This window comes from Callithrix jacchus, chromosome 7, assembly GCF_049354715.1.
Source record: "Callithrix jacchus isolate 240 chromosome 7, calJac240_pri, whole genome shotgun sequence".
In the NCBI taxonomy this organism is placed as follows: Eukaryota; Metazoa; Chordata; class Mammalia; order Primates; family Cebidae; genus Callithrix; species Callithrix jacchus.
This window is the reverse complement of record NC_133508.1, coordinates 146,584,799-146,610,332: the sequence shown is the minus strand read 5'-3', so window position 1 is coordinate 146,610,332 and position 25,534 is coordinate 146,584,799. Positions and strand designations below refer to the sequence as shown.

General features: G+C 43.4%; 1 protein-coding gene across 1 annotated transcript in view; it reads right to left on the bottom strand.

Moving 5' to 3' along the window:
• FNDC7 (fibronectin type III domain containing 7) overlaps positions 1 to 25,534 on the bottom strand; it is a 30,536-nt gene continuing 5,002 nt past the window's right edge. The window contains exons 4-12 of the mRNA XM_002751163.6: positions 24,634 to 24,894; positions 21,034 to 21,291; positions 17,068 to 17,322; positions 14,698 to 14,955; positions 13,878 to 14,132; positions 12,141 to 12,395; positions 9,266 to 9,526; positions 4,615 to 4,644; positions 1 to 54 (exon numbers count right to left, since the gene is read on the bottom strand). Coding sequence (XP_002751209.2) covers positions 23 to 54; positions 4,615 to 4,644; positions 9,266 to 9,526; positions 12,141 to 12,395; positions 13,878 to 14,132; positions 14,698 to 14,955; positions 17,068 to 17,322; positions 21,034 to 21,291; positions 24,634 to 24,894 — 1,865 coding nt within the window. The 3' untranslated portion in view covers positions 1 to 22. The remainder of the gene's footprint in view (positions 55 to 4,614; positions 4,645 to 9,265; positions 9,527 to 12,140; positions 12,396 to 13,877; positions 14,133 to 14,697; positions 14,956 to 17,067; positions 17,323 to 21,033; positions 21,292 to 24,633; positions 24,895 to 25,534) is intronic.

The following is a 25,534-nucleotide window of genomic DNA, read 5'->3' as shown; positions in this document are numbered from 1 at the left end:
TTTTTATCTGGGGTTCACTGTGTCAGTCTTCATTTCTCTTCCCTCTATAAATCACTGAAAAGGGTAAGGAAGGGAAGCAGCGAAAGATGCATTCAATATGCAGACATCTTCTTATAAAGCACCAATGTCTGAGATTTTATGTGTATTTTGATTTGAAATGCTATTTCTGCAGCATTTCATGGCAAGTAAACAGGAAACTATGACAATTAGCACAGTGTTCAAACTGATCAGCAGTTTCTAACTAACCAGAGTGATCTCTCTCCTGCTTCACAAAACAAACCCTCCCAGAGTCTCTTCAATCCCAGTCTGCTGGTTCAAAACAAAGGAACTTTCCTTTCCACACCCCAGCCAACTTGCTGTGCTCCTCAGGGAACTCCAAAATTGTATTGACTTAGGGAGTTTTATAGGGAGAATATAAACCTGTTAGGCTATTAAGTAGGTCACAGAGAGGAAACTTCCTCAAAGTTGCCCAGGATGTGCAGTGACACTGAAACATTCAGGGTCCTAAAGATGAAGGACCCCCCTAAGCCCCCACTCACGGTGTGATGTCAGGCACAAACCCCTCCCATCTATCTAGCCAGGGGTTAGAGCCCCATCACTTCAAAAAGTTTGTTTTTTCTTTCCATTCCAACCTGCATCAAATTTTCAGCATTGAAATAGCTTTCTCGAATTAAAGCCACGCTTTTCATACTTAGCATGCATCAGAAGCACTTTGAGGGCTTGGTAAAACAAAGAAGGCTGGGCCCTGGCCCCAGAATTTCTGATTCAGTAGGTCTGTGGTGGAGCCTGAGAAACTGCATTTCTAAGAGGTTCCCAGCTGATGCTGATGCTGATGCTTTTGGCCCCAGGACCACACTTACAGAATCAGTGAGTAAGTCTATTATGAGGACCAAGGTTAAAATGCAAATATCTTAGTTTCGTGTCCAATAATTTACATTCTGATTTAATCCTTAATCTCTTCTATGAGGGATATTATTTATTCCAATTTTCAGATGAGGAAACCTAGGCTTAGAGAGAATTTACACAACTTGACTATGAGCGAGTGATGGTGGCAGGATTTGAATCTAGATCTCTCTAAAAATGTCTGTTTATGGCCAGTGTGGTGGCTCATGTTCGGTAGAAAGTCCCGCCATCTTTCCCCCAGGTTTCTTGCCCCCACCCTCCCCCCAGGCTTCCTGCTGCCCTGAGAAAAGCCCGCCACGCCTGCTCTGTTCTGCCCAGCAACAACAAGCAGCCAATCATCGCAGCAGGAAAGCCCGCCAAGCCTCGGCCTATCCTGAACCGACACATAACCCTCTGAGCTACCTCAGCAGTCCGCCCAGAAACGGACAGCCTATCCTAAGCTCCTATGACACTCCGCCAGCCCTGTGTCCACGCCCCGTCCGCCTCCCTATAAAACCCTCCTACCCCAGCTGTGCAGTCGCAGCCAGCCCCATTCTCCTTCCTTTCCTGGCCTGCCCGCTGGTCCCAATAAACCTGAACTCGGCTTCCAACTCTCGAGCTGTAACTTGGGATCGGGTACCGGGCAGGGGTCTACAAGGGGGTCGCACAGCTCACACCTGTAATCCCAGCACTTTGGGAGGCCAAGGCAGGCAGATTACAAGGCTAGGAGTTCAAGACCAGCCTGGCCAACAAGTTGAAACCACATCTCTGCTAAAAATATAAAAATTATAAAATTTATATAAAAAAATATAAAAATTAGCCAGGTGTGATGGTGCACTTGGGTAACACCCAGTTACCCAAGTGGCTAAGGAATGAGAATCGCTTGAACCTCAGAGGCAAAGGTTGCAGTGAGCCAAGATTATACCACTGTACTCGGGCCTAGATGACAGAGTGAAACTCCATCTAAAAAAAAAAAAAAGTTTGAAAAGCTTTAGGATACGCCAAGAGTCAAAGAAGACCCAAAGTCTTAGACCAGCAAGATTCCCATGGCTCCCCTTAGCAATATCCAGAGGCTCCATGTCAGCCCAGGGGCCTGACCGGACTTGCCCTGTGTTTAGGAAGGGGAAATGCTGAAATTGAAGATGGCAATTTAGAATTTCCCCCTAGGTATAAAGACTTCCATATGACCACAGAAACCCTTAAATAATCTGGCTTACTCTTGTTTTTTGAGGGCCTTGCAGGATTTTTTGAGAGATGGGACTGAGAGCAGGGGTCTCTCACTATGTTGCCAAGGTTGGCCTCAAACTCCTGGGCTCAAGTGATTCTCCACCTCATGCTCCCGAGTCGCAGGACTACAGCTGTGTGCCACTGTACCTGGCTCTTAATAGGATTTCTACAAGTATTTACTTCAAGAGAGTGGCGATTTCAGGCTGAAGACTAAGCTGTGGCTAAGGAAGGGAATAGCCAACATAAGCTGAAGCCTAGAAGGACAGAAAAGAGGAGATTAGTGGCCTAAAGCAGTGCTCCTCAAACTTCATGTGTCAAAATCACCTGGGAACCTGATGGAAATACAGAAGCACTTCACTGGGCTAGGGCCTGGACCTCTGTGTTCATTCTTAACTTCATCCAGGAGACTCTAATACATAGCGAAGTTTGAGAATAGTACCTAAGCAGTGCTACTCAGACTTGAATACACGCATGAATCACCAGGGGATTTAGTAGGTCAGGATGGGGCCCGAGACTGTACATTTCTAAAAAGCCGTCTGGTGATGCTGGTGTCTCAGTCTGTCACCCAGGCTGGAGTGCAGTGGTGCGATCATAGCTCACTGCAGCCTTGAACTCCCAGGCTCCAGCAATCCTCTCACCTCAGCCTCCCAAGTAGCTGGGACTACAGAGGAACTACAGGCACATGCCACCACGCCTGGCTAATCTTTTCACACCTTTTAGAGACAAGGTCTTGTTTTGTTGGCCAGGCTGGTCTCCAACTCCTGGGCTCAAGTGATCCTCTGCCTTGGCCTCCCGAAGTGCTGAGATTACAGGCGTGAGCCACTATGCCTGTTCTCGCCACCCCACCTTTTTTGTTTTTTTGTTAAAATGTAGAAACTCTTTCTTTTCAAAGATTTAAATTTTTTTTTTTACTTTTTTTTTTTTGTTTTTATTAGAAACTCTTTCTTTAACAAAATCATAGGGAAGGCCAATGTATCATACACTACTCCTCTCCCCTGGGGGCCTAAGACACTTCTAGCACACTTCTGTGTCTTGGGGGGATACTGATTAAGAATGCAGACCTAGGCCCATGTATCTTTACTGAACACCAGGGCTTAGGGTCTCTAGTACTTTGGGAGATTTTTTAGAGGAATTTTTTATAACTAGAAGCGTCCTAACAGACTGTTTTTGGTAAGCCAAGTCTATTCCTTATTGTAGTCTTAGAAAACAAAACTCTTGAAAATTTAATAGGGATTGTGCTTATTTTGGACCTGCAGGTGGAACAGGAATTGAAAAGTATGTATCCTGCTGTGCTCAGAGAAGCAATGGGCTGGGAGAGGAAGGAAGCCCAGGCAGAGAATAGGCAGTGGAGACTCTAGACCCAGCTCCTGCCAGTAGAAGGGGGTGTGGGTGGGGAGCTGGCCCCAACTGGAAGACTGTCCAGTGGGGTTTATGGGCAGGAAGGCTTCATTTACACTCACACCATTGGAAGTCAGCCATGTCTGAATGGGGAGGGGTGGGGCGTGGCGGGGGGCAATTCTGTAGTTTGGATTGATAATATTCCCAGGGGATTTTTTCCTAAAGCCTCAGACCAAGCTGTCCCCTAAAAAGCTATGACAAGGAGTCCTCATGAAGCAGCACACACTGCTTACTGGGTCAGCACTCACAGCTCCGTTTGCTCATCTCCACTGCCCTGCCAAGAGTCATCTCTGTGGGGGCAACCAAAATAGCCTAGAGAAGATCATCACAGCAAAACGGAGGAGGCAGTGAGGGTTCTCTTTATTCCAACTGCCCTTGCAGCACCTTTTTCTCTACGGGGTACACCCATTCATGCAAACCAGGAGCAAACATCGCAGCAGGCCATCAACAGATTCTCTCTAAAGCCTGGCTACTCCGTGTGTGGTAAGACCAGCAGCCTCGGCATCGCCAGCCTCACCTGTACCTTGTGGAAATGCAGAGCCTCAGATCCTTCCTAGGACCAAATCAGAATCTGGCTTCAATGAGGCCCCAGGTGATGCATGTGCACAATGAAGTCTGAGAAGCACGGCTCTAAAGTAACAGTTCTTAGCCTTGGCTATACTTCAGAGTCACCTGAGGAGCTTTTATAAATCCTGATGCCCAGCTCTCACCCCAGACCCATTAAATCAAACTTTCTGGGGACGGAACCCAGACGTCAGTTAATTTTAAGCTCTCCATGTGATTCCAATGTACAGCTGAGCTGGGAATCACTTTCTGAAGTTCCAGGGATGAAGCGTCTGCCTCTCCAAAAACTGTTTACATTTTCCTGTAGGACTCTAGAATACTGAAAAGACTTCAGAATTTAAAGAAATTTATCTCAACTGGTGGAATCTGAGAGGAGACACTATAATGGGGAGAAAACGTTACAGGACAAGAGAGCAGGAACCCCTTGTATAAAAGAAAGAAAGCATTTGCTTTCTAATTGAAGAGTCAGCTGACTTCATTAAGTAATCCAAAATGGAGCAACACAAATCCTGTTCTATTTTATCCATGAGAAAAATAACTTACCCATTCCAAGTGTACTTCCAGAGCAAGTTACTGTAATAAAAACACAAGCATTTAAAATAAAATTTATTCATTTATGTATTTAAGATAGTGAAGATTTAACTGAAGAAAGAATAAAAGGAAAGTGAACCAAAAATGAACAAGAATGAACTTGGGCGATAAGAGAAGATACTACTAGCAGCATGACCTGGGCAAGTCACTTCACCGTGCCTCAGTTTATCTGAAAAGCAGTAAGAATAAGAACGCCAAGCTTGGCTGAGTGCAATGGCTCCCACCTGTTAGCCCAGCACTTTGGGAGGCCCAGGTGGGCAGATCCCCTGAGGTCAGGAATTTGAGACCAGCCTGGTCAACACGGTGAGACCCTGTCTCTACCAAAAAAATACAAAAATTAGCTGGGCGTGGTTGTGTGCATCTGTAATCCTAGCTACTCAGGAGGCTGAAGCAGGAGAATCACTTGAACCTGGGAGGCGGAGGTTGCAGTTTGCTGAGAGTGCCCCATTGCACCCCAGCCTGGGCGACAGAGTGAGACTCCATCTCAAAAGAAAAAACAAACAAAAAAGACTGCCAATCTGATAGATTTCTTATACGGACTGAATTAACATACATAAACCCCTCAGAATAGTGCCTGGCACATAGCACTCAATAAATACTGGTTGTTGTCATTTACAATATTGTCCTGATTATCAGAGTAAGGCATCACTGATATTGCAAACAAACAAAACAAAAAAACATCTTCCAAATGTTTGGCTTTTACCAGGGACACTGAGCAAAGGAGGATTTCCTAACTTGAGTCTAGGTACCTAATGTTACTGAGCTGAAATGGCTGCAGACTCGAGATGGCATCCCATCAAAGGGCTTGAGTTCTAACTCTCAGGGACTTCTGGTGGCTAACCAGCCTCCAGAGGAATGACTCTCTAAGGGTGAAATGGTGGGCATGGAGCAGGAGAAAGAACAAGACTTCCATCACTCATTTAGCTGTATGATCTTGGGCGCATAAATTCATTGAGTCATTCTTTTTGACCTTTAAAATATATCAGGCAACAGTTACGTGCTACATACTGGGAGTCAAATAGATAATGCTTTATTAGGAGAAGTAACGTGCATTAAATTCACAGTAGTATGTTGCAGTGCAGATAGGGTGCTAGGGGCTTCATAAAGGAGGAGGAGAGAGGGTCAACTCAGCTTATGAGAATTGGAGAAGGCTTCACAGACAAGGAAAATTGGGGCTGGTAGAGTTTTCTTGGTGTGTCGGGGGGTGGAATTCTGGTCAAACAGAAGAGCACTGCAGTAGCTCAGGAACATGATATAGCATAGGAGGTGTGTGCAGCAGGAGCAAACATGCGCGAATGATGCCAGATGCTTGGACTAGAGAATAGAGTCCTCTCAGGACAGATGTTGTGGAATGAGCCTAAAATTTCTCCGTTCGGGCCAGGGACAGTGGCTCATGCCTGTAATACCAGCTCTTTGGGGGGCCGAGGTGAAAGGATTGTTGGAGCTCAGGAGTTTGAGACCAGCCTGGACAACATAGCAAGACCTGTCTCTACAAAAAGTTTTTAAAAATTAGCCTATAGTCTAATAGGTGCATGCCTATAGTCTCAGCTACTTGGGAGGCTGAGGCAGGAGGATCACACAAAGCCAGGAGATCAAGGCTGCAGTGAGCTGTGATTGTGCCACTGAACTCTAGCCTGGATGACAAAGCAAGACCCTGTCTCAATAAAAAACAAACAAAAAAGACCCACACGCAAAAAAATTTCTCTGTCCAGTATGGTAGACACTTAAGTAGCTATTGAACACATGGCTAGTTTGAACTAACTGTGCTGTAAGTACAAAAGACACACCAGATTTCAAAGACAATATGAAAAAATATAAAATATCTATTAATAATTTTTATATTGATTAGATGTTAAAATAATATTTTGGATATATTGGGCTAACTAAAATATATTATGAAATTAATTTCACCTCTTTCTTTTTACTTAATATGGCTACAAGAAAATTAAATTTTTCATACATGACTCATTAAATTTCTATTGAACAATGCAGGTAGAGATAGATAGGGGACAGATTATAAGGGACTTTGAACATCATGCTCAGAGGATTGAATGTTATCCTATGGGGAAGATTTTGAAGATCTGGAAGCATGAAAGTAACACAATTGGACCAGTGTCCTGCAATGACCACTCTGGTAACTGTACGGAGGCTGGAGTGAGGATAGGGAGATGGGACTGGTGCAGTAGTCTAGGGGAGAGGTGGTGAGGGCCTGAGGCATAGCAGTCGCTGTGGGAATGAAGAGAAGAAGGTGGATTTAGGAACCATCATGAAAGTGACCAGGACAAGAATTTGAGCCTACTTAGATATGGAGGGTGAGGGAGATGGAAATTGACTCCAGAGTTTTTAGCTAGTATACCTGAAACAAGGACGATGGGAGGAAGATCAGAAACAGCAGAGGATCAGGAGTTCCTTTTGGCCCTGAGGGGTTTGAAATGCATGGGCATCTCCAACTGGAGGTATCAAATTTGAATACGGATTTAGGGGTCAGGAGAAGAGAAGAGTTGTAGATAGAGATTTGGGGGCCTCCGAGCTTCAGTTTTCTCATTTATAAAGTGGAGATAATAAAATCTGTTGAGCCTACAGCGTAGCATATTTTGAGCACTGAATGAGACATATAATATGAAAGCACTCGATAAATTATAAAATATTATGCAGATATAATGCAGTATTGTTACTGAGCGGTAGACTTATCTTCCTAAGAGCTCATTCTTACTCCAGAAACCTATTCCTGTCCCTTCCCATAGGACTATGCCTTGGGCCAACTTGTCCTGTGGACCAAATAATGGAAAGCCAAAGAATCAGAGCATGACAGCCAGGGACAATGAGAATACCCCCTTGGGAGGAACTGGCCTCCTTCCATCATCAAGGGCCATCTGAACCTCTTGTCACCTACATATCATCGGAAATTTTAGACTCTGGCTATCAGTAAAGGTTTGTGAGCCAATATTTATTCTTTTTTCCTGTGTCCACCTGCAAAATTCTAGGGCTTCATCATCTCTTTTCTTCTAGGAATATATGAAAAATATATGACTATGCCTTGGGCAAGGTAGCAGAAGGTGCTGGAACACAGAGCGGGAGAATTGCTAATGTTTTCCTGCCAGCTCTGGTGAGATGGCAGTTGCTGAGAGCCATGTTTTGTGATCACAGACTGTCTGCCCACTCATATTTCCAAGCCTGGCTTGTAAATTCATTTTTTCTAATCCTCTAACTTTTCCTCAGTCATATCTCAGTCTGTACAAATAAAAGTTCAAGTCTTCTAATTTCCAACATCCCAGGATGTCTACATTATCAATAAGACTATGTTAAAAATTGATCCCTGGGGTCCAAAGTGGCTCCCGCCGGAGGTCATGGCGCTCGCGAAGGCGAGGTCATCAGTTCAAGGCTAACCTGAGCAACCTCATAAAGCTCAAACTGATTGGCCAAAAAAAAAAAAAAAAAAAATTGATCCCTAAATCTTAAAGCAGAAAATCATCTTAAATCTGCTTCACTAGTTAAGCAGCAAGTATCTATTCCTTTTTGGGAAGGGGAAGAGTGGAACAGAGAAGATAATCTCTAAATTAAATAATAACAAAGCATCGCAATTCCAAAGAAGCTTGGGGTCTTCCACAGCCAAAATCTACCTGTATTGTGTAGAAATTTTATACCCTTAGCCGGGCATGGTGGCTTACGCCTGTAATCCCAAAACTTTGGGAGGCCGAGGCAGGTGGATCTCCTGAGGTCAGGAGTTCAAGACAAGGTTGGCCAACATGGTGAAACCCCATCTCTACTAAAAATACAAAAAATTAGCTGGGCATGGTGCCGCGTGCCTGTAATCCCAGCTACTTGGGAGGCTGAGGCAGGAGAATTGCCTGAACCCAGGAGGCGGAGGTTGCGGTGAGCTGAGATCGCGCCATTGCACTCCAGCCTGGGTAACAAAAGCAAAACTCCGTCTCAAAAAACAAACAAACAAAAACCCAACTTAAAGCCGGATGAAATAAAGGCCTCATTTCTATTTTGAGTCTTTTCTTCTGCATACCGGCAAAGGAGAGTCTTGCAACTTTGTTGCTAATAGATTCTCTGTTTTCCAGATGCCTAATGGTACCTGCGCCTAGCCGAGATGGCGCCATTGCACTCCAGCCTGGGTAACAAGAGCGAAACTCGGTCTCAAAAAAAAAACTCGTTTCAGCCGGATGAAATAAAGTCGTCACTTCAATTCTGAGTCTTTTCTTCTGCATACCGGCAAAGGAGAGTCTTGCAACTTTGTTGCTAATAGATTCTCTGTTTTCCAGATGCCTAATGGTAGCTGCGCACCCCTGAGATGGCGCCATTGCACTCCAGCCTGGGTAACAAGAGCGAAACTGGGTCTCAAAAAAAAAAAAAGCTGCTTAGGAGGCTGAGGCGGGAGAATTGCTTGAACCTGAGAAGTGGAGGTTGCGGTGAGCCGAGATTCTGCCATTGCACCCCAGCCTGGGTGACAGAACAAGGCGCTATCTTAAAAAAAAATAAAAAATTTCATACCCTCTGTGTTCTACCTACATAGCAAATAAGTTTGATTGCTTTGATTCTTAATTCACAGATATGAATTCAGGGTTACTTTTCGATAAACTGTCATAACTTGCTTTACCTGAATATATTTTTTTTGGACAGAAAGTAAGCTTCAGTCCTGTTTCAGCAACTGGTGAGACCATCACAGTGTATACATCCCCACAGGGTATCTCAGCGACATCACAGAAACTGAGGCCAGCCCTTGGGGTGCATGTGAAAATGCCTTTGGAGCCATAGAGGTCAGTGCTGTAATTGGCAGAACCCCTGGAGGCTTGCCAGTAGATTCGGATGCCGTTAGGGCCCAACCTGTATAATTTCACCCCCAAAGGGCAGCAGGCACCTAGGCAATAAAAATAAACACGAAATCACTTGTTTTATTCCACCATCATCCAAACATGGCCTTAATCACTGCAGGGAAAAAATGTAAGTGAACTACTCTAAATAACAGGATTAATTACTGGTTAGATCAGAGCAAGATTCGAAGGGGTACTCAAGTTCCTTTTATAATGGGCCACATAATCAGAAATGTATGAGTGGCTGGGCACGATGGCTCATCCCTATAATCCCAGCACTTGGGAGGCCAAGGCAGGAGGATCGCTTAAGCCCAGGAGTTTGAGACCAGCCTGGGCAACATAGGGAGACCCTGACTCTACCAAAAAAAAAAAAAAAAATTAGCCAGTTGTGGTGGTGCACACCTGTGGTCCCAACTACTTAGGAGGATGAGGCAGGAGGATGGCTTGAGTCCAGGAGTTCAAGGCTGCAGTAGTTATGATTGTGCCACAGCACTCACTCCAGCCTAGGTGACCGAGTAAGATCCTGTCTCAAACAATAGGAAGGAAGGAAGGAAAGAAGGAAAGGGAGGGAGGGAGGAAGGGAGGGAGGAAGGGAGGAAGGAAGGAAGGAAGGAAGGAAGGAAGGAAGGAAGGAAGGAAAAGGAGGGAGGGAGGAAGAAGGAAGGAAGGAAAGGGAGGGAGGGAGGAAGAAGGAAGGAAGGAAAGGGAGGAAGGAAGAAGGAAGGAAGGAAAGGGAGAAAGGGAGGAAGGAAGGAAGAAAAGGGAGGGAGGAAGGAAGGAAAGAAAGGGAGGAAGGAAGGAAAGGGAGGGAAAAGAAGAAGAAAAATAGAAAGGAAAGAAGAAAGAGAGAGAGAGAAAGAAATCCATGTGTGAAGGTGGTGTGGGGTTTGAATTTTTAATATAGAACAATGGTGAGTCAGAAAGGTCCACAAATTGGCAGATACATATTGTACATGACTCAAACTGTGAGTCAAAGGCACAGCATCCTTGTCAAGATCCCTCATAGTGCCCTAGTTTCATTTGATTTTCGTGGGATTAAACTTAAATATAATTAACTGTATTTAGCCCTAATTGAAAAAACAATTTTGCTGAGCTGAGTAGCATGACACCCTGGGTGCAGCCATTTATACAACATGCCCGTGACCAAATTTGCTGGTTCACGCTTCATCCATTGTAGTTGATTTGTATTTTTATCCTTTTCTAAATACCTTGAGCAAGCCACACATTAGGTGCCAATAAGGGCATCAAATGGATTCCTTAGTAACTAAGTTAAAGATCCTATTGTGTAATTTTTAAAAGTTATTATAATCAGGCTTACTTGATTTATTACATTAAGAATAAGCAATAGGCCATATTCTGAGAACTGGCTCTCAAGGTGAGAACTTACGCAGTAAATCTAATACAAGATAATGGGTCAAAAGAAATACACTCCAGCTGACATATGTGTAGCATGTTCTTAATGTTTTCACATTATGACTTATTTGATTCTCAAAATGACTTCGAAGGATACACTAGGAAAATATTCCTGTTCCTGTCTTTTCAATGAGGAGACAGGATCAGAGAAGATTAGGCAACACAGCTTATAAAAATCCATGTTGGCTGGGCATGGCGGCTCACGCCTGTAATCCCAGAACTTTGGGAGGCCAAGGAGGGTGGATCATGAGGTCAGGAATTCAAGACCAGCTTGGCCAAGATGGTGAAACCCTGTCTCTACTAAGAATACAAAAAAATTAACCAGGCACAGTGGCAGGTGCCTGTAATCCCAGCTACTCGGGAGGCTGAGGCAGGTGAATTGCTTGAACCCAGAGGGTGGAGGTTGCAGTGAGCCAAGATCACACCACTGCTCTCCAGCCTGGGTGACAAAGTGAGACTCCGTCTCAAAACAAACAAACAAAAAACAAAAAAACCATGAAGCCCTGTCTAATTTTAACTCCCCGTTAAGACTACTACCTCTGGGATGCCAAAATTATATTCCAGCTCTGGCATCTCATGCCCCAGTCAGGCGTAACTGATCATTGTACTCTTTCTCCTCACAAGGAGAAGCATCCTCACAAGCTTTTTCAAAACCATGCTATAAGCAGCTGCTTCAGTGGATTGGAATCATTCAAGAGAAATCTTATTTGGTAACCTGGCACTGCTTTCACCTTCCCCTGCTGTTCCCTAATGGTTTTGGTCTTTGTGAAGAACAAGGTACAATACTGTCAGTAGACAGATGTCTTTGCTCTCTTTGCCTGTTGAAATAAGAAACCATTGAAGGAGCTGAAGAAGCTTAGAAAAAAAGAGAGGTAGTAGCATAATTATAATGAGAAGAACAAAATGCAAACCAAATAAAATGTGTGCTCTAATGCTTTCAGTGAACTCTGCCAAGCTGAGTTACTCTGTGTTGCAGGTAGCGGTCATCTAAAGATACATGGTCCCTTCAGAAAAAGCAAACATGAACATTGTTATTAGGGGAGTTAATTCACCAACTACCAGCAGAAGCCTCTGAAGCCTTGAGGTTCTAAGTCAAAGGGAAAACTATAACCATTTTAGAAGGTAATCTGAGTTTATAAATCAAACTAGGTAGAGATGCAGCATCTTTTTAAACGAGGAGGAAAGGCTTATGCCTGGATTTACAATAGTCAAGTCCCTACTGATACTCTAGAGCTAGAAATCACTTACTAGAGAAATAATTTTGGGAGGAGCAATCCGTAGCCAACCCAGTGGCGCTAATTGCTTTTAATGTCACAGTGTAATTGATGCCACATGTGATGCATCCCAGGAGGCAGTGGTTTAGATGAGTGTGACACTTAGACTGTCCAGTGTGTGACTCCAGAACTGCAACATGGGTTTGGGCCACTGTCCCAATAGTCCAGCTCACGTTGATTACTGACTGGGTGATCTGAGTTACCGTCAGACCAGTTGGACAGCACGGCGCTGAAATGGGATAAAAGAAAAAGAACTGGAGATTTATTTCCAGCGAAGATTATCTGTGAGAAATGACAAGGAATGGTATTTTGCCTGTGTTTTACTCAATATCCTACATTCCCGAAACTTTCCATTTCCTTTTGTTCATTTCCTCTGATGCGTCATGTGGCATTCACTGTATATAGTGAGTGCTTTCCCCATGAATTCACTGCACCAACTGGCTGTTGAAAGTTTCCACCATTTTTTTTTAAGAATAAGAAAGAGGCCGGGTGCGGTGGCTCAAGCTTGTAATCCCAGCACTTTGGGAGGCCGAGGCGGGTGGATCACGAGGTCGACAGATCGAGACCATCCTGGTCAACATGGTGAAACCCCGTCTCTACTAAAAATTACAAAAAATTAGCTGGGCACGGTGGCGTGTGCCTGTAATCCCAGCTACTCAGTAGGCTGAGGCGGGAGAATTGCCTGAACCCAGGGGGTCCATCCTGGGTTGCAGTGAGCCGAGATCGCGCCATTGCACTCCAGCCTGGGTAACAAGAACGAAACTCCGTCTCAAAAAAAAAGAATAAGAAAGAAATCATTTGTTGCCCCCATCTTCACCAATTCTGATATCAAATTTCAAAGCAACGGTTGCATTCACTTCTCCCGATAGAACATTTCATAGCATTAGCAATTAAGTATAATTTGCCTTTCTTGAAAATTTCATAGTTCATCACTGATATAAAAGCTTGATTTCTTAGCTGCCTACAATACCACAGCCATCTCGATTTTTCAGGGACCCATTACCCAGAATATAGGATACCTAACCTCTTCATGTATGCAGTATTTTGTATGGTCTCTATCCTACCGCTGCTTTCTTTGTTTAGATATTTCAACTTTTACAGTCCAAAATACTATATATCAGTATATATAAGAAAAAAAATGATGTCCAAAGGCTTGAAGTGATTTGCCATGTTTCATTCACACACAGTTCTGTGATGTAATAATAGTTTTTTTTAATGGAGCTCTTGCTATGCATCAGACACTATGCTGAGTGCAAAGCCCCATTCGTCCATGTAACACTCATAACCGCCCTATGAGGCCATTATCTCCCCTCTACCTATCAGGAAACAGAGTCAGAAAGCATTTTTTAAAGAGAAAAATTTGAAAGGGCTGAGCCAAAGAAGTAACAACCCAGCTTAGGTGGCTACTCATTTGTTAGCTGTTTTGATAGATTATATCATAGGGGAATACGAATCCAAATAAATGTTTTGCAGAATGAGGAAGTATTCCTTCTCTGATGCCAGTCAATGGATGTACTAGTCTTGAGGATATTTTTACAGAACCTGTAAAATATTGAACGTTTTATTTCCTATGACCAGGACTCTTTGACATGTCTCTGAATTTTATGTATTTCTACTGCAGTGAGGGTAGATTAAATAAGGAAGTTCACATCTTGAAACACTTCCTAAGGACCCCCCGAAGTCAACATTCAGGCTGGTGGTTGTTACATACCAGTTTCCAGGGGCACACTGTAGCTGGGCAGGCTCCGTCCTGCCTGTGTTTCGGCCACAGCAGTGACAGAGAACACTGAGCCACAGGGCAAGCCCCCCATGGTACAGGACTCTCCCACGCTGCTGCACTGATACAGTCCTTTCTCCCCCTGGGCAGTCACCGTGTAAGTAGCGTCATCATTAGTGGATCGCCAGTGTACGTTGATCATGGAGAATGCATCCCTTGAAACATTTTTTATTTCAGGACTGCAAGGAGCTAAGAGATTTTAGAGTATTAATTGAAACAGCATGAGTCAAAAATATCACACGTGCCATTTGGTCTAAAATTGATTTACCCCATAATGAGATCATCATAGTTTTCAACCACGCCATGTATGCAGGTCAAAATCATAGTGCCTATGTGTGGAAAACTGTTGACATGAACACAGGGCATTGGGTTCATATAGTATTGAACTAGGGAAAATGTTTAAGAGCATTGTGAACTCCAAAAGCAAAAGTAAATAAGGTACACATCTAAAAACCTTCATGGTGTGAGTACAGGCAGGCTCCTTAAAGATAAGAGGAACTGAATGGCTGACATAATCATTGGCAAAACCTTCTGCTCACCCCACCGTGTCCCCTTTTGTTTTCATTTTTTTCCACTTTCTTCTTCTGTCTTCTCCTCTGCCTCTCCTTCGTGCAACAGGGGGTCTATTGGTCCCCACAAATATTGATTAATGGCATTTAACTTTTTTATTGGTCTCACCGAATGCCCATCCTGAGGCTCACAGCTGGGGTGAATCATTCAGACACCAGTGAGTGGGATGATAGCTGTGCCTTACCTGTGGTTATGAACTGAGGAGTACATGACATATTGCTGCCTCGGACTTCACTGAAGGAATACACAGTGATGTTGTAGTTGGTGTCACACTCTAGAGCTGAAAGGGTGCATGCAGGAGCAGTGTCATTGCACTCAACCACGTTGTACCCATCTACAGCCTTGGTTTCATAGAGTTCGGCACCACGGACAGGAGACCAGACAATCTCAACTCTGTCACTGGACACCAACACTGGGTTAATGTCACTAGGGCAACACGGAGCTGAAAGCAGGAGCAGAGGGAAAATGGCAGTCCCATCAAGAGCAATGCAGCCAGGGGGACACTGAGTCCTGGCCTCCCATGCCCATAGCCTCTGCCACTGCCCTCCCTAATGACTACAGCTACCCCCTACGGGTCTGTCCAGGTCCGGTCTTGGCCTATTTGCCACTGCATAGAGGGTAAATCCTCAGCATGACATTCATGGCCATCACGAGCTGTAAGGTTCACCTGTGCTCCCCTGACTTTCCGCCACACCAGACTCCTCAATTCCCCACACCACGTGCACCCTTATTGTCTATGTAGAGAAGATTGCTGGAAAGCCTTTCCCCTCTTTTGCCTGGTAAAATCTTATGTAGTCTAACTTCTCAGATTCTGTCAGCCTTTCTAGACACTAAATCAAATAAAGCTAGGGGGTGGGGATCATAGTTATATATGTAATTTTTTGTTTGTTGATTTTTAAAGAGACAGGGTCTTGCTCTGTCACTCAGGATGGAATGCAGTGGTGTGATCTCAGCTCACAGCAACCTCTGCTTCCCAGGGTTCAAGTGATGTTCATGCCTTAGCCTCCCACATAGCTGGAATTACAGGTGCATGCCACCACGCCTGGCTAATTTTTGTATTTTTTTGCAGAGACAGAGTTTCTCCGTGTTGCCCAGGCTGGTCTCAACTCCTGACCTCAAGTGATCTGCCTGCCTTGACTTCCCAAAGTGTTGGGATTACAGGTGTGAGCCACTGTGCCTGCCGTATATAAGTAGGTCTTAATAGACTCTAAATAACCCTATTGGCAAATGTCTGATTCAGCTTGGAGTTTCTCTGGGATGCTCTTGCCTCACATACATTCCCATTCATTCTTCAAGATCCAGTTCAAGGCCACTCTGGAGGGCCCTCCTGTGTTAGGACCTTGTCAATAGCTTCTTATTCCAAAATCTGAAAAAGCCAATGATTTAGATTCCCTGACCTGGCAAAATTTACTGTAATTCAGCTAGACTTTCATATAATTATGTTTGAGTATTCTTTGTAATGCAGTTATTCAATTTTAAATCACTCCACTCATTCTTCAAAACCTGAGCATCTCCCATATGCTGATCACACTATTATAAGCATTGAGGATGAAGAGATAAATAAAATAAGACATAATTCCTGCCTTGTACAAGATGCAAGCCTAGGCTAGGTGTGGTGGCTCACGCCTGTGGTCCCAGCACTTTGGGAGGCCAAGGTGGGCGGATCACAAGGTCAGGAGATCGAGACCATCCTGGCTAACAAAGTGAAACCCCATCTCTACTAAAAATACAAAAAATTAGCCAGGTGTGGTGGCACATCCCTGTAGTCACAGCTACTTGGGAGGCTGAGGCAGGAGAATTGCTTGAACCTGGAAGGCAGAGGTTGCACTGAGACAGGAGAATTGCTTGAACCCAGGAGGCAGAGGTTGCAGTGAGCTGAGATAGCACCACTGCACTCCAGCCTGGGTGACAGAGTGAGACGCTCTCTCAAAAAAAGCAAGCCTAGTGGAGGAGAATAATAGCAACAGCAATTGTGATGCTAATAAAAATATTTGCATCACGATTTATCACATACAAGACCTTTTCACATTCATGTTCTCATGATTTGTCCCATTTTGCAGTGGAGAATACTGAGGAACTACCAAGGTGGATGCACATCATTGTCCCCACTGAAGGAATGAATTAGTGGTCAAGTTAGGGTGTAAACCCAGGTGTCGTATTCCAAAGCCCTCCATACCATGTAGCATCGTGGCCATTGTATGTCTGTCTTGGTCTCAGGGGAAAAGTGACCTCCTGAAACAGAGGCACTGCCTCCTCTTTGGCAGCAGCACATGCTAGAACACTCACTGAGTACATCTTCGTGGATTTTTTCAGAGCAAGATTGAACAACTACATTTTTTCTCTTTTCACTCCTAAACCTTGCATTCTTGTTACGCTTGGGTCAACAAAGCCAAAATTCCCTACTCTGGAAAGAATGTGGGATAAGAGATTACTTTCTGTACTTGGCCCTAGAATGACTCCCAGGTGGTAGGTCAGTTAGTGCAGTAGGTGATCCCTTCTGCTGCTGAGGTTAGTGATCTCAGAACTCCCTTGACAAGCATCAAATGGGACTTACCTGTGGTATAATTGAATATGTCACCCAAAGGACTTTGCCCCGCCTTATTATAGGCAAAAACACTAATAAAATAAGTGAAGCCACACTCAGATAAGAAATTACACTGAGTGAGAGATGTGTTGCAGTGGACTTCCAAGCCATCATCACTCTTCACAAAGGCCACATAGTAGTCACCCAGATCTACATCGGACCAAGTCACAGACAGGTGGCCAGGGGAATCTTCTTGGATCATCACTCTTCCAGGTGCACAAGCAACTAGGAAATGATCAATAATGAACAATCATGAGACTGCTTCAGGAGATTTTCTTTGCATCTTTGCAATTATCCAAGATTTCAATACAACCCAAATCAGCAACTCTGAGCTTTGTGACAGATTGAATGTGTGTGCAAAATGCAAAACTGTACACTAGAGGCATAGAACATTTTCTTTATAGGAACAAAGGCTGTGTTACAGGCCCCAAACCACTACAGCAAATTTTAACGACCGGTCACATTCTCTTGTTAAAGGAAATATGGTTTGAAATAATGGGCCATGAGCCGGGCGCGGTGGCTCACGACTATAATCCCAGCACTTTGGGAGGCTGAGGCGGGTGGATCACAAGGTCAAGAGATCGAGACCATCCTGGTCAACAAGGTGAAACCCTGTCTCTACTAAAAATACAAAAATTAGCTGGGCATGGTGGTGCGCACCTGTAGTCCCAGCTACTCGGGAGGCTGAGACAGGAGAATTGCTTGAACCCAGGAGGCGGAGGTTGCGGTGAGCAGAGATCGTGCCATTGCACTCCAGTCTGCGTAACAACACTGAAACTCTGTCTCAAAAAAAAAAAAAAAAAAGAAATAATGGGCCGTCAGACATTCAGATTCATCTTAAGGCATGAATATTTTCATTGTTAGATTATTTGTTGAAATATTTGATTCATCCAGAGATGAAGCTAGTCTGGCTTGAGTAGAATAATGAATATCCCAGAAGTTATCTGTTTTAGAGATTAAAATATAGACATCATTTACTGTGTTTTATATTAATATTTTCTCTAATTCTTCCAGCAACTATTATCATCTTACAGTTGAGGAAACTGAGGCTTGTAGAGGTTGGTAAGTGGTCCAAGATCACGTAAGTAGGAAGGAATGGAACGAGGTCTTTCTGGGGGTTTATATATAAAGTCTTCATGGCATGGAAAGTACTTTTTAAAAAAAACTATTTTTTAAATTTTATTTATTTATTTACTTTTGAGGCAGAGTCTCACTCAGTTGCCCAGGCTGGAGTGTAGTGGCATGATCTCAGCTCACTGCAACTTCCACCTCTGGGCTGAGGTCATTCTCCTGCCTCAGCCTTCTGAGTAGCTGGGACTACGGGTGTGCACCACCATGCCTAACTAATTTTTGTACTTTTAGTAGAGACAGGATTTCACCATGTTGGCCAGGCTGGTCTCAAACTCTTGACCTCAAGTGATTCTCCCACCTTGTCCTTCCAAAGTGCTGGGATTACAGGAGTGAGTCAATGTGCTCAGCCTAAATTTTTTTTAATTAATTAATTATTATCTTTTTTTTTATTGAGACAAGGTCTTGCTCTATCACCCAGGCTGGAGTGTAGTGGTGTGATCTTGGCTCATTGCAACCTCTGCCTCCCAGGCTAAGGTGATCCTCCCACCTCAGCCCCCTGAGTGGCTGGGACATGCCACCATACCTGGCTAATTTTTGTATTTTTTGTAGAGATGGGGTCTAGCCATGTTGCCCAGGCTGTCTCGAACTCCTGAACTCGAGCAATCCACCCGCCTCGACCTTCCAAAGTTTTGGGATTACAGGCATGAGCCACTGTGTGCAACCTGGAAAGTTCTAACTGCAGCCTCTCATGCACTGAATGACAGAATACATTCTCATGCCCATTACATCCTCTAGGGAGTATCTTAAACACAGAGTTAACACTAGATGCTGTGAATAAGGAACAAATCAAATAGTACGTATAACTCAGTACAAATCCAGGAGATGTCCTAAAATTTATCTCACACAATAAATGCTAGACTATGTCAAAAACAGGCATGGATTAATTTGGTTAACATTGACTGTCTTTCTGTGTTAAGGCAATACCTCATTTATCCACATAATGCCTCATTTATTGATGGAACAAAATCTTCTGAAAGAATGAATTCAAATAAAGTTGGTTCATTCAAGTGCTAAGCTTCAAAAATTTTAGTCTTCTCTAGCGGAAATCTTCCCAAAACATATTACACATTTCTAGGCTCCAGGAAACACATAGTAAACGTAGTTCTTTTATTGATAAGTCAAGGTCATCCCCATCATGACTGTGTTATACACAAACTGCATTAGAACCTCCTGGACCCATAAGCGTGAAGGACTATTTCAATGGCACTTAACCCAGACTGCACAGTAGAATCAACTGGGGAGCTTTTACAAACTCTTCATAACCAGATTCTATTCCCAGCAACTCCAATTGGTCTTAGGTGGGACCTGGGTATTGGGATATTATAAAAGCTCCCCAGATGCTCTTAATGTGCGTCCAAGATTAAAAAACACTGCACAGTTCTCCCCTACATTAAATGCCTAACTGCCTAACTCAGAACTGCTATGCTTTTGAAAGTGTTTTTTTCTCTCTTCCCCCACTCTCAGCTACGCTGTCCTCATAATCACTTCTAATGTACCATCCACCTTAAATTATAGTTATCAAAAGAGAAGCCAAATCATCAAGTTTGTTATCATTGACCTTAATCTAAAATAACGATAAGAAAGTTCGGACCTGAGAGAATAGCTCTATTTTTTTTTTTCCTGTGGAATGGAGTGCGTGAGTTTAGTGACAGCTCCTTTTCTTCCTGCCGAGAAGCTTTTTAAACTTAGAATGACATAACTGACTGTTGGATAAAGTAGACATTATTGTAATTGCCGACATGTTCTTTGGCTTTAAGCATTGAAATTAGGCAAACTTGAGCAGCGTGAATCCCGTCTCCACTGCTTATTATCAGTGTGCCCTTGGGAAAATTATGTAACTTCTCTGAGCTTCAATTTTCTTGTCTAAAAAAGAAGATAATAGAATCTACCTCACTGAGTAAGATTTAACTGAAATAATATACTTTTAGTGCCAGAAACACAGTAGGTCTTCATTAAGTGCTAGTTTCATTACCCGTTAGTTTCCATCCTCAAAACACATAGATATTTCTAAATAGAGGAGTCAACCTCCACATTTGTATGTTGTTATCTCTCTGATAAGAATGAAAATGGGGCCAGATGAGGTGGCTCACACCTGTAATCCCAGCACTTTGGGAGGCCGAGGCGGGCGGATTATGAGGTCAAGAGATCGAGATCATCCTGGCCAAGATGGTGAAACCCCGACTCTACTAAAAATACAAAAATTAACTGGGTGTTGTGGCGTGCCTCTGTAGCCCCAGCTACTCGGGAGGCTGAGGCAGAATTGCTTGAACCCAGGTTGAGGAAGTTGCAGTGAGCCAAGATTGCGCCGCTGTACTCCAACCTGGCGACAGAGCAAGAATCTGTCTCAAAAAAAAAAAAAAAAGAATGAAAATAGAAAAATATCTAAACACATATTGAGAACTAGAAATATCCTACCTTTATCTGAAAAAAAAAATGGTGACTCCCACCAAACCTAGGTCATGAGACATGATGTAAAGAAAAGGCAGTTATCTGTATGAACAGTTAGAGCTGTGTATAACTCAAACCAGATCTTAGAATTTTCACAGCTTTACAAAGGGAAAAGAAAAAACTATTAATGAAAGAACTGGAATAGAAACCCAGGCCCTCTAATTTTCCAAAAAGTGCTTGTTGCAATGCACAATATCTTGCTTCACTATCAATATTGTTCAAACTCATGAGAACGTCCAACTCAATGCTTTCATTTAGACATTTTTTCCAGAGTGCTCAGGAACATTGGCAGTGAATGGCTCCCTTACAGCAGTCACTGCTGCAAGCCCTTCAGCAATCTCATTCTTGCTTACATACCAGTTTTCAGGGTCACTGCTGAAGATGATTTGCTAGATCCAGCATCATTACTTGCTAAAACTGAAATCAGGTATTCAGTTCCACACTGGAGGGAAGAAATGGTGCAGGAGCTCAAAGTCGTACTGCAGGTCAGCTCTGAAGAGTCACTCAAAGCCATCACAGTATAATTGAAAGCTCCTTCTGCTGGTGCCCATGAAAAAGATGCCTTCAGAGCCCCACTATCGAAAGAGACTTGAATGTTGGCAGGGGCCCGAGGACCTACATTTTTGAGAAACAATTAAGATTTTGTGGTAATCTTACAAACAAAGTAAGAGTTGGCATTACAATGTTGCAGAGCCTGGAGAATAAGGTACCCAAGAGTTGGATAATTACAAGTGTTTAAAGCATAAAATTGGGATTTAGGATGATGCCTGGGAACTGGTAATACATCTGCTACTACGCAAACTCATGATAAGTTGTGTGACCTTGACCATATCATTTACCCTTTTTGTTACTATTTTTCCTCACATGTAAATAGATCTAATAAAATCAATGCCTAACACCTACAGGTGCTAAAAATCATATTTTGAATGAATTAATACACTATTTAATAAGTAGTTAAAATAATTAAATGAGGCTGGGCGAGTTGGCTCATGCCTATAATCCCAGCTCTTTGGGAGGCTAAGGCGGATGGATCACAAGGTCAGAAGTTCGAGACCAGCCTGGCCAATATGATGAAACCCTGTCTCTACTAAAAATACAAAAATTAGTTGGGCGTGGTGGCATGCGCCTGTAATCCCAGTTACTTGGGAGGCTGAGGCAGGAGAATTGCTTGAACCCAGGAGCAAAGGTTGCAGTGAGCTGAGATCATGCCACTGCACTCCAGCCTGGGTGACAGAGCAAAACTCCATCTCTAAATCAATCAGTCAATCAATAAATAAGTAAAAAACAAAACTCACCGTATAATAGCTACATAACAGCTACCAGGAGATATTAAAAAAAAGAAAGAAAAAAATTAAATGAAATTATAAATGGAAAGAACTAAAAGGGCCACGTGGGTATGTTATTATTAAGTGATATGTCAAATATTTTCTGTTATTGATCAATGAAACTGAACATACCTCTTCTTTACTTTTGACATCTGCTACAACTCTTACTGCAATAGCTTTTAGGTCATAATTGTTTCTAGAGGAGCATATTTTCTTTCCATCCATCATCAAAAGGAAGGAAGGAAGGTATCAAGTGTGATGCTCACATATTAAGGTAGTCTTTTAGTGTCTCCAAAACACTTAACCCTACATTCTTGAAAATATGCCTTCCTTTCTTAAGAGCTACCACATTAAAAAAAGCATAAGGAGGTGTCCTGGCCTGGGGAGAGGAGAAATTGGCCTCGGTTCCTTGGAATCTGTGCTATAATAACGCCCACCCAGCAGCCCTTAGGAAACTGCCTAGACAGTCTGTGAGCAGAGACCAGCATCCTCTGGACATGTCAGGAATAAACAAGGAAGGCCTATTTGAGGACATGAGGACCTAACTCATTCTCTGTAAGCCAGGAACCTGCCATGTGTTTCCTGTGGGCCACCTTGACAGGCCCCCTCCCACTACATGGTCAGCTTGTCTGCAAAGGCAGGTTTGCTTTAGGGAAGTGCTGGGCCCAAGGCTGGTAGGGATAACCTGCAGTGTTTTAGGGCAATTTGCTTTTCCCACAGGGGCGTTGGAGAACTAGGAAAAATAGGTAGACTAGTGAGAGGTTGTTAGGGGTTGACTTGGGTTCCCTCCAAATTCATATGTTGAAGTTCTTACCCCCAGTACCCTCAGAATGTAGCCTTATTTGGAAATAGGGTCATAGCAGATGTAATCAGTTAAGATAAGATCATTAGGGTGGGACCTAATCCAATATGGCTGATTTCCTTATAAAAAGAAGAAATTTGGACACAATTTACACATACAGGGAAAATTCTATGTGCATGTGAAGATAGCCATCTACAAGCCAAGGAGAGAGGCCTGGAACAGATTCTTCCTTACATCCCTCAGAAGGAACCAACCCTGCCAACACCTTGATTTCAGACCTCATGGCCTCCAGAACCATGAAACCAAACATTTCTATTGTTTAAGCCAGCCAGTTTGTGGTTCCAGCAGCCCTAGGAAACTAATCCAGAGGTGAAATCTAAACTCTGTAAAGTTTTGTAGAACATGGGGAAACATATGAAGGGGAAGTCTTTCAGAAACAAGTTGTAGGTGGAATGCTCTCTGAGTCCCCCAGCCTGATGAAGATGCTCCCTCCTGTGCCTTGCTGTGTCTGCAGCCTTCCGGCAAAGCATTGGTCAGGTGGCACTGGAAACGCTGACTCACTGCTGGTCTCTCCTTTGACATAAATCGTTCTTTGAATGGAGGGATCATGTTGTATTTGCTTTTGTATTCCCACCAGCTAACCTATGCCCAGCACACAGTGGGCCCTCAACAAATGTGGAAAGAAAAAAGCAATGTGAAAGGGAAAGGAAAGGGAAGGACGGGAAGGGAAGATAAAGGAAGAAAGACAGCAAGCCGGCTTAGGAAAAGGTCGAGGGAGACTGACTTGTGGCAGACATCCTGACTCACCAAGCCTGTTGTGAATCACCTCAGGGCTCTGATTACCCTACCTCCCTAGGGAAATAGTATAATAGGCAAACCCCTTTCTTCTCCCTACATTCTGCCTTGACCCATAGACTATGGGACTTCCATACCTCTCCAAACACAGGGAACGCTGGAGAGAACATTTCTGGTTTCTTTCCATCCTTTCCTGAGTCCTCCCCAAGTGGTGAAATAGCTAATATGGTTGGTGAGAGTCTCCTATCTATTAAGGTTACATTGCCAGTGGATGGCTTACTCTGCCTGAAGAAAAGAAAAAACACCTCTCTTTCTCTCTCTCTCACTCTCTCTCTCATTCTCTTGGCTCACTCCAGCAGCTCAGTTGGGACCTCCAGTTGTAATGCTGCAGGGTCCTCTGCTCGGGGAACCCCTGGGTGGGACGGTGAGAGAATGCACACCAAGCTCCAGCTTTTCCCCATAGCTGGAGGAGCAGTAGTGGAAAGCCCTGTGCTGGCTTCAGACCCAAGCTAAGACCTTTGGGAAACAGATCCGAATAACACGAATTCACTGCAGCATCAAGCACTGTGCCTGCAGAAACCTTCCCTTGCTTGCTGCTGTATCTGTAGAACAATCCCAGCTCAAAGCTGGCACACACTCACTCAATATCTGCTGAATAAATGAATTCCTATTTGGCCCAATTCTTATACTTACTTATATTGGCCTGAACCCAGAAAGGGACAAGGGGTGATGGGCAAACCTAACAAGAATTATCTTCTTCTGTGTGATGTCAAATGTGAATGCTGAAATTGAGTTGGATATTGGAGGGTGGTGCCATGCTGTGTGCATTCTGAGTAGCATTTCTTTATCCATGCAGGAAGCGTTTAAACTACCCAGGAGAAATAGACAAGGCACTATAAATAACTTCATAATAAATTTAAATAGCTGCTGCCAGCTGCTCTGCACTTGTCATGTAACACTGCTCTTGATGGCTGCAACGCACAGCCCCCCTCATTAATCAAAAGTAAGATTGAGGCTGAGCTGAGAAGTTCTTACTTGTTCTCTGATCGCAGGTGGAGTCGTCCCCAGGGATTCCGTTGGCATTCCATGCATAGGCCTTTATGGTGTAGAGAGTCCCAGCTTCTAAACTGGTGAATGTCAAGGAAGTGTTTGTAGTATTCTCTTTCCATATACTCCCCAAGCCATTGGCTCGCATAATAGACACAGAGAATCCAATTGCCATGTATACAGCTTCCCACTGCACAAGAATGGAGTCTGAACTTGGAGAGCTTACTTCTAGAATTGGTGCAGCCAACACTAAAAAAAAAAAACAAAAAACAAACAAAAAAACACACATGTATTTGTGTTACCAAAGTCCAATAGAGGATAATTCAAATTTAGAAGTAAGTGAATTGCAGGTGGCTATCCATATTATGCGATAATTATTTGCTTTATAAGAGGATTCACAACAGAGTTTCATTAAATAATTGCTATTTAAGTGTATACTAATCATAAATGGCTTGGCAGAGGAATGGGAAACAGAGAAACTCTAAATATCTTTTAACTGGAAGTTGGTCAGAAATTAGATAAAACAGTCCTATAATCGTAATATAAATCAATGGGGAAATGATGGGTCACACTATTTTAATGCACACATAACTTGTCAGGAATATGCTTAGGTACAACTTTATCAAATCAACTTCAGTAATGCTGATGACAAGCTATAAACGCTTTTATTTGTTTTGTTAACCTATATGCCATATGGTCAGAGTGCAGCAAAATCCCTTCTACGTGTTCTTCATTTGGCATGTAAAACCAGAAATCCCTATTTCAGAGATTTAAAAGCTGGGATGCTTTTAAAGATGCCCAGAAATGGGCTTTATTTTCCAAAGCAAAGCATCTGGCATTTAAATGCCACCTCCTCCACAGATAGCTGAATTCTCAAAAAGCATCATTT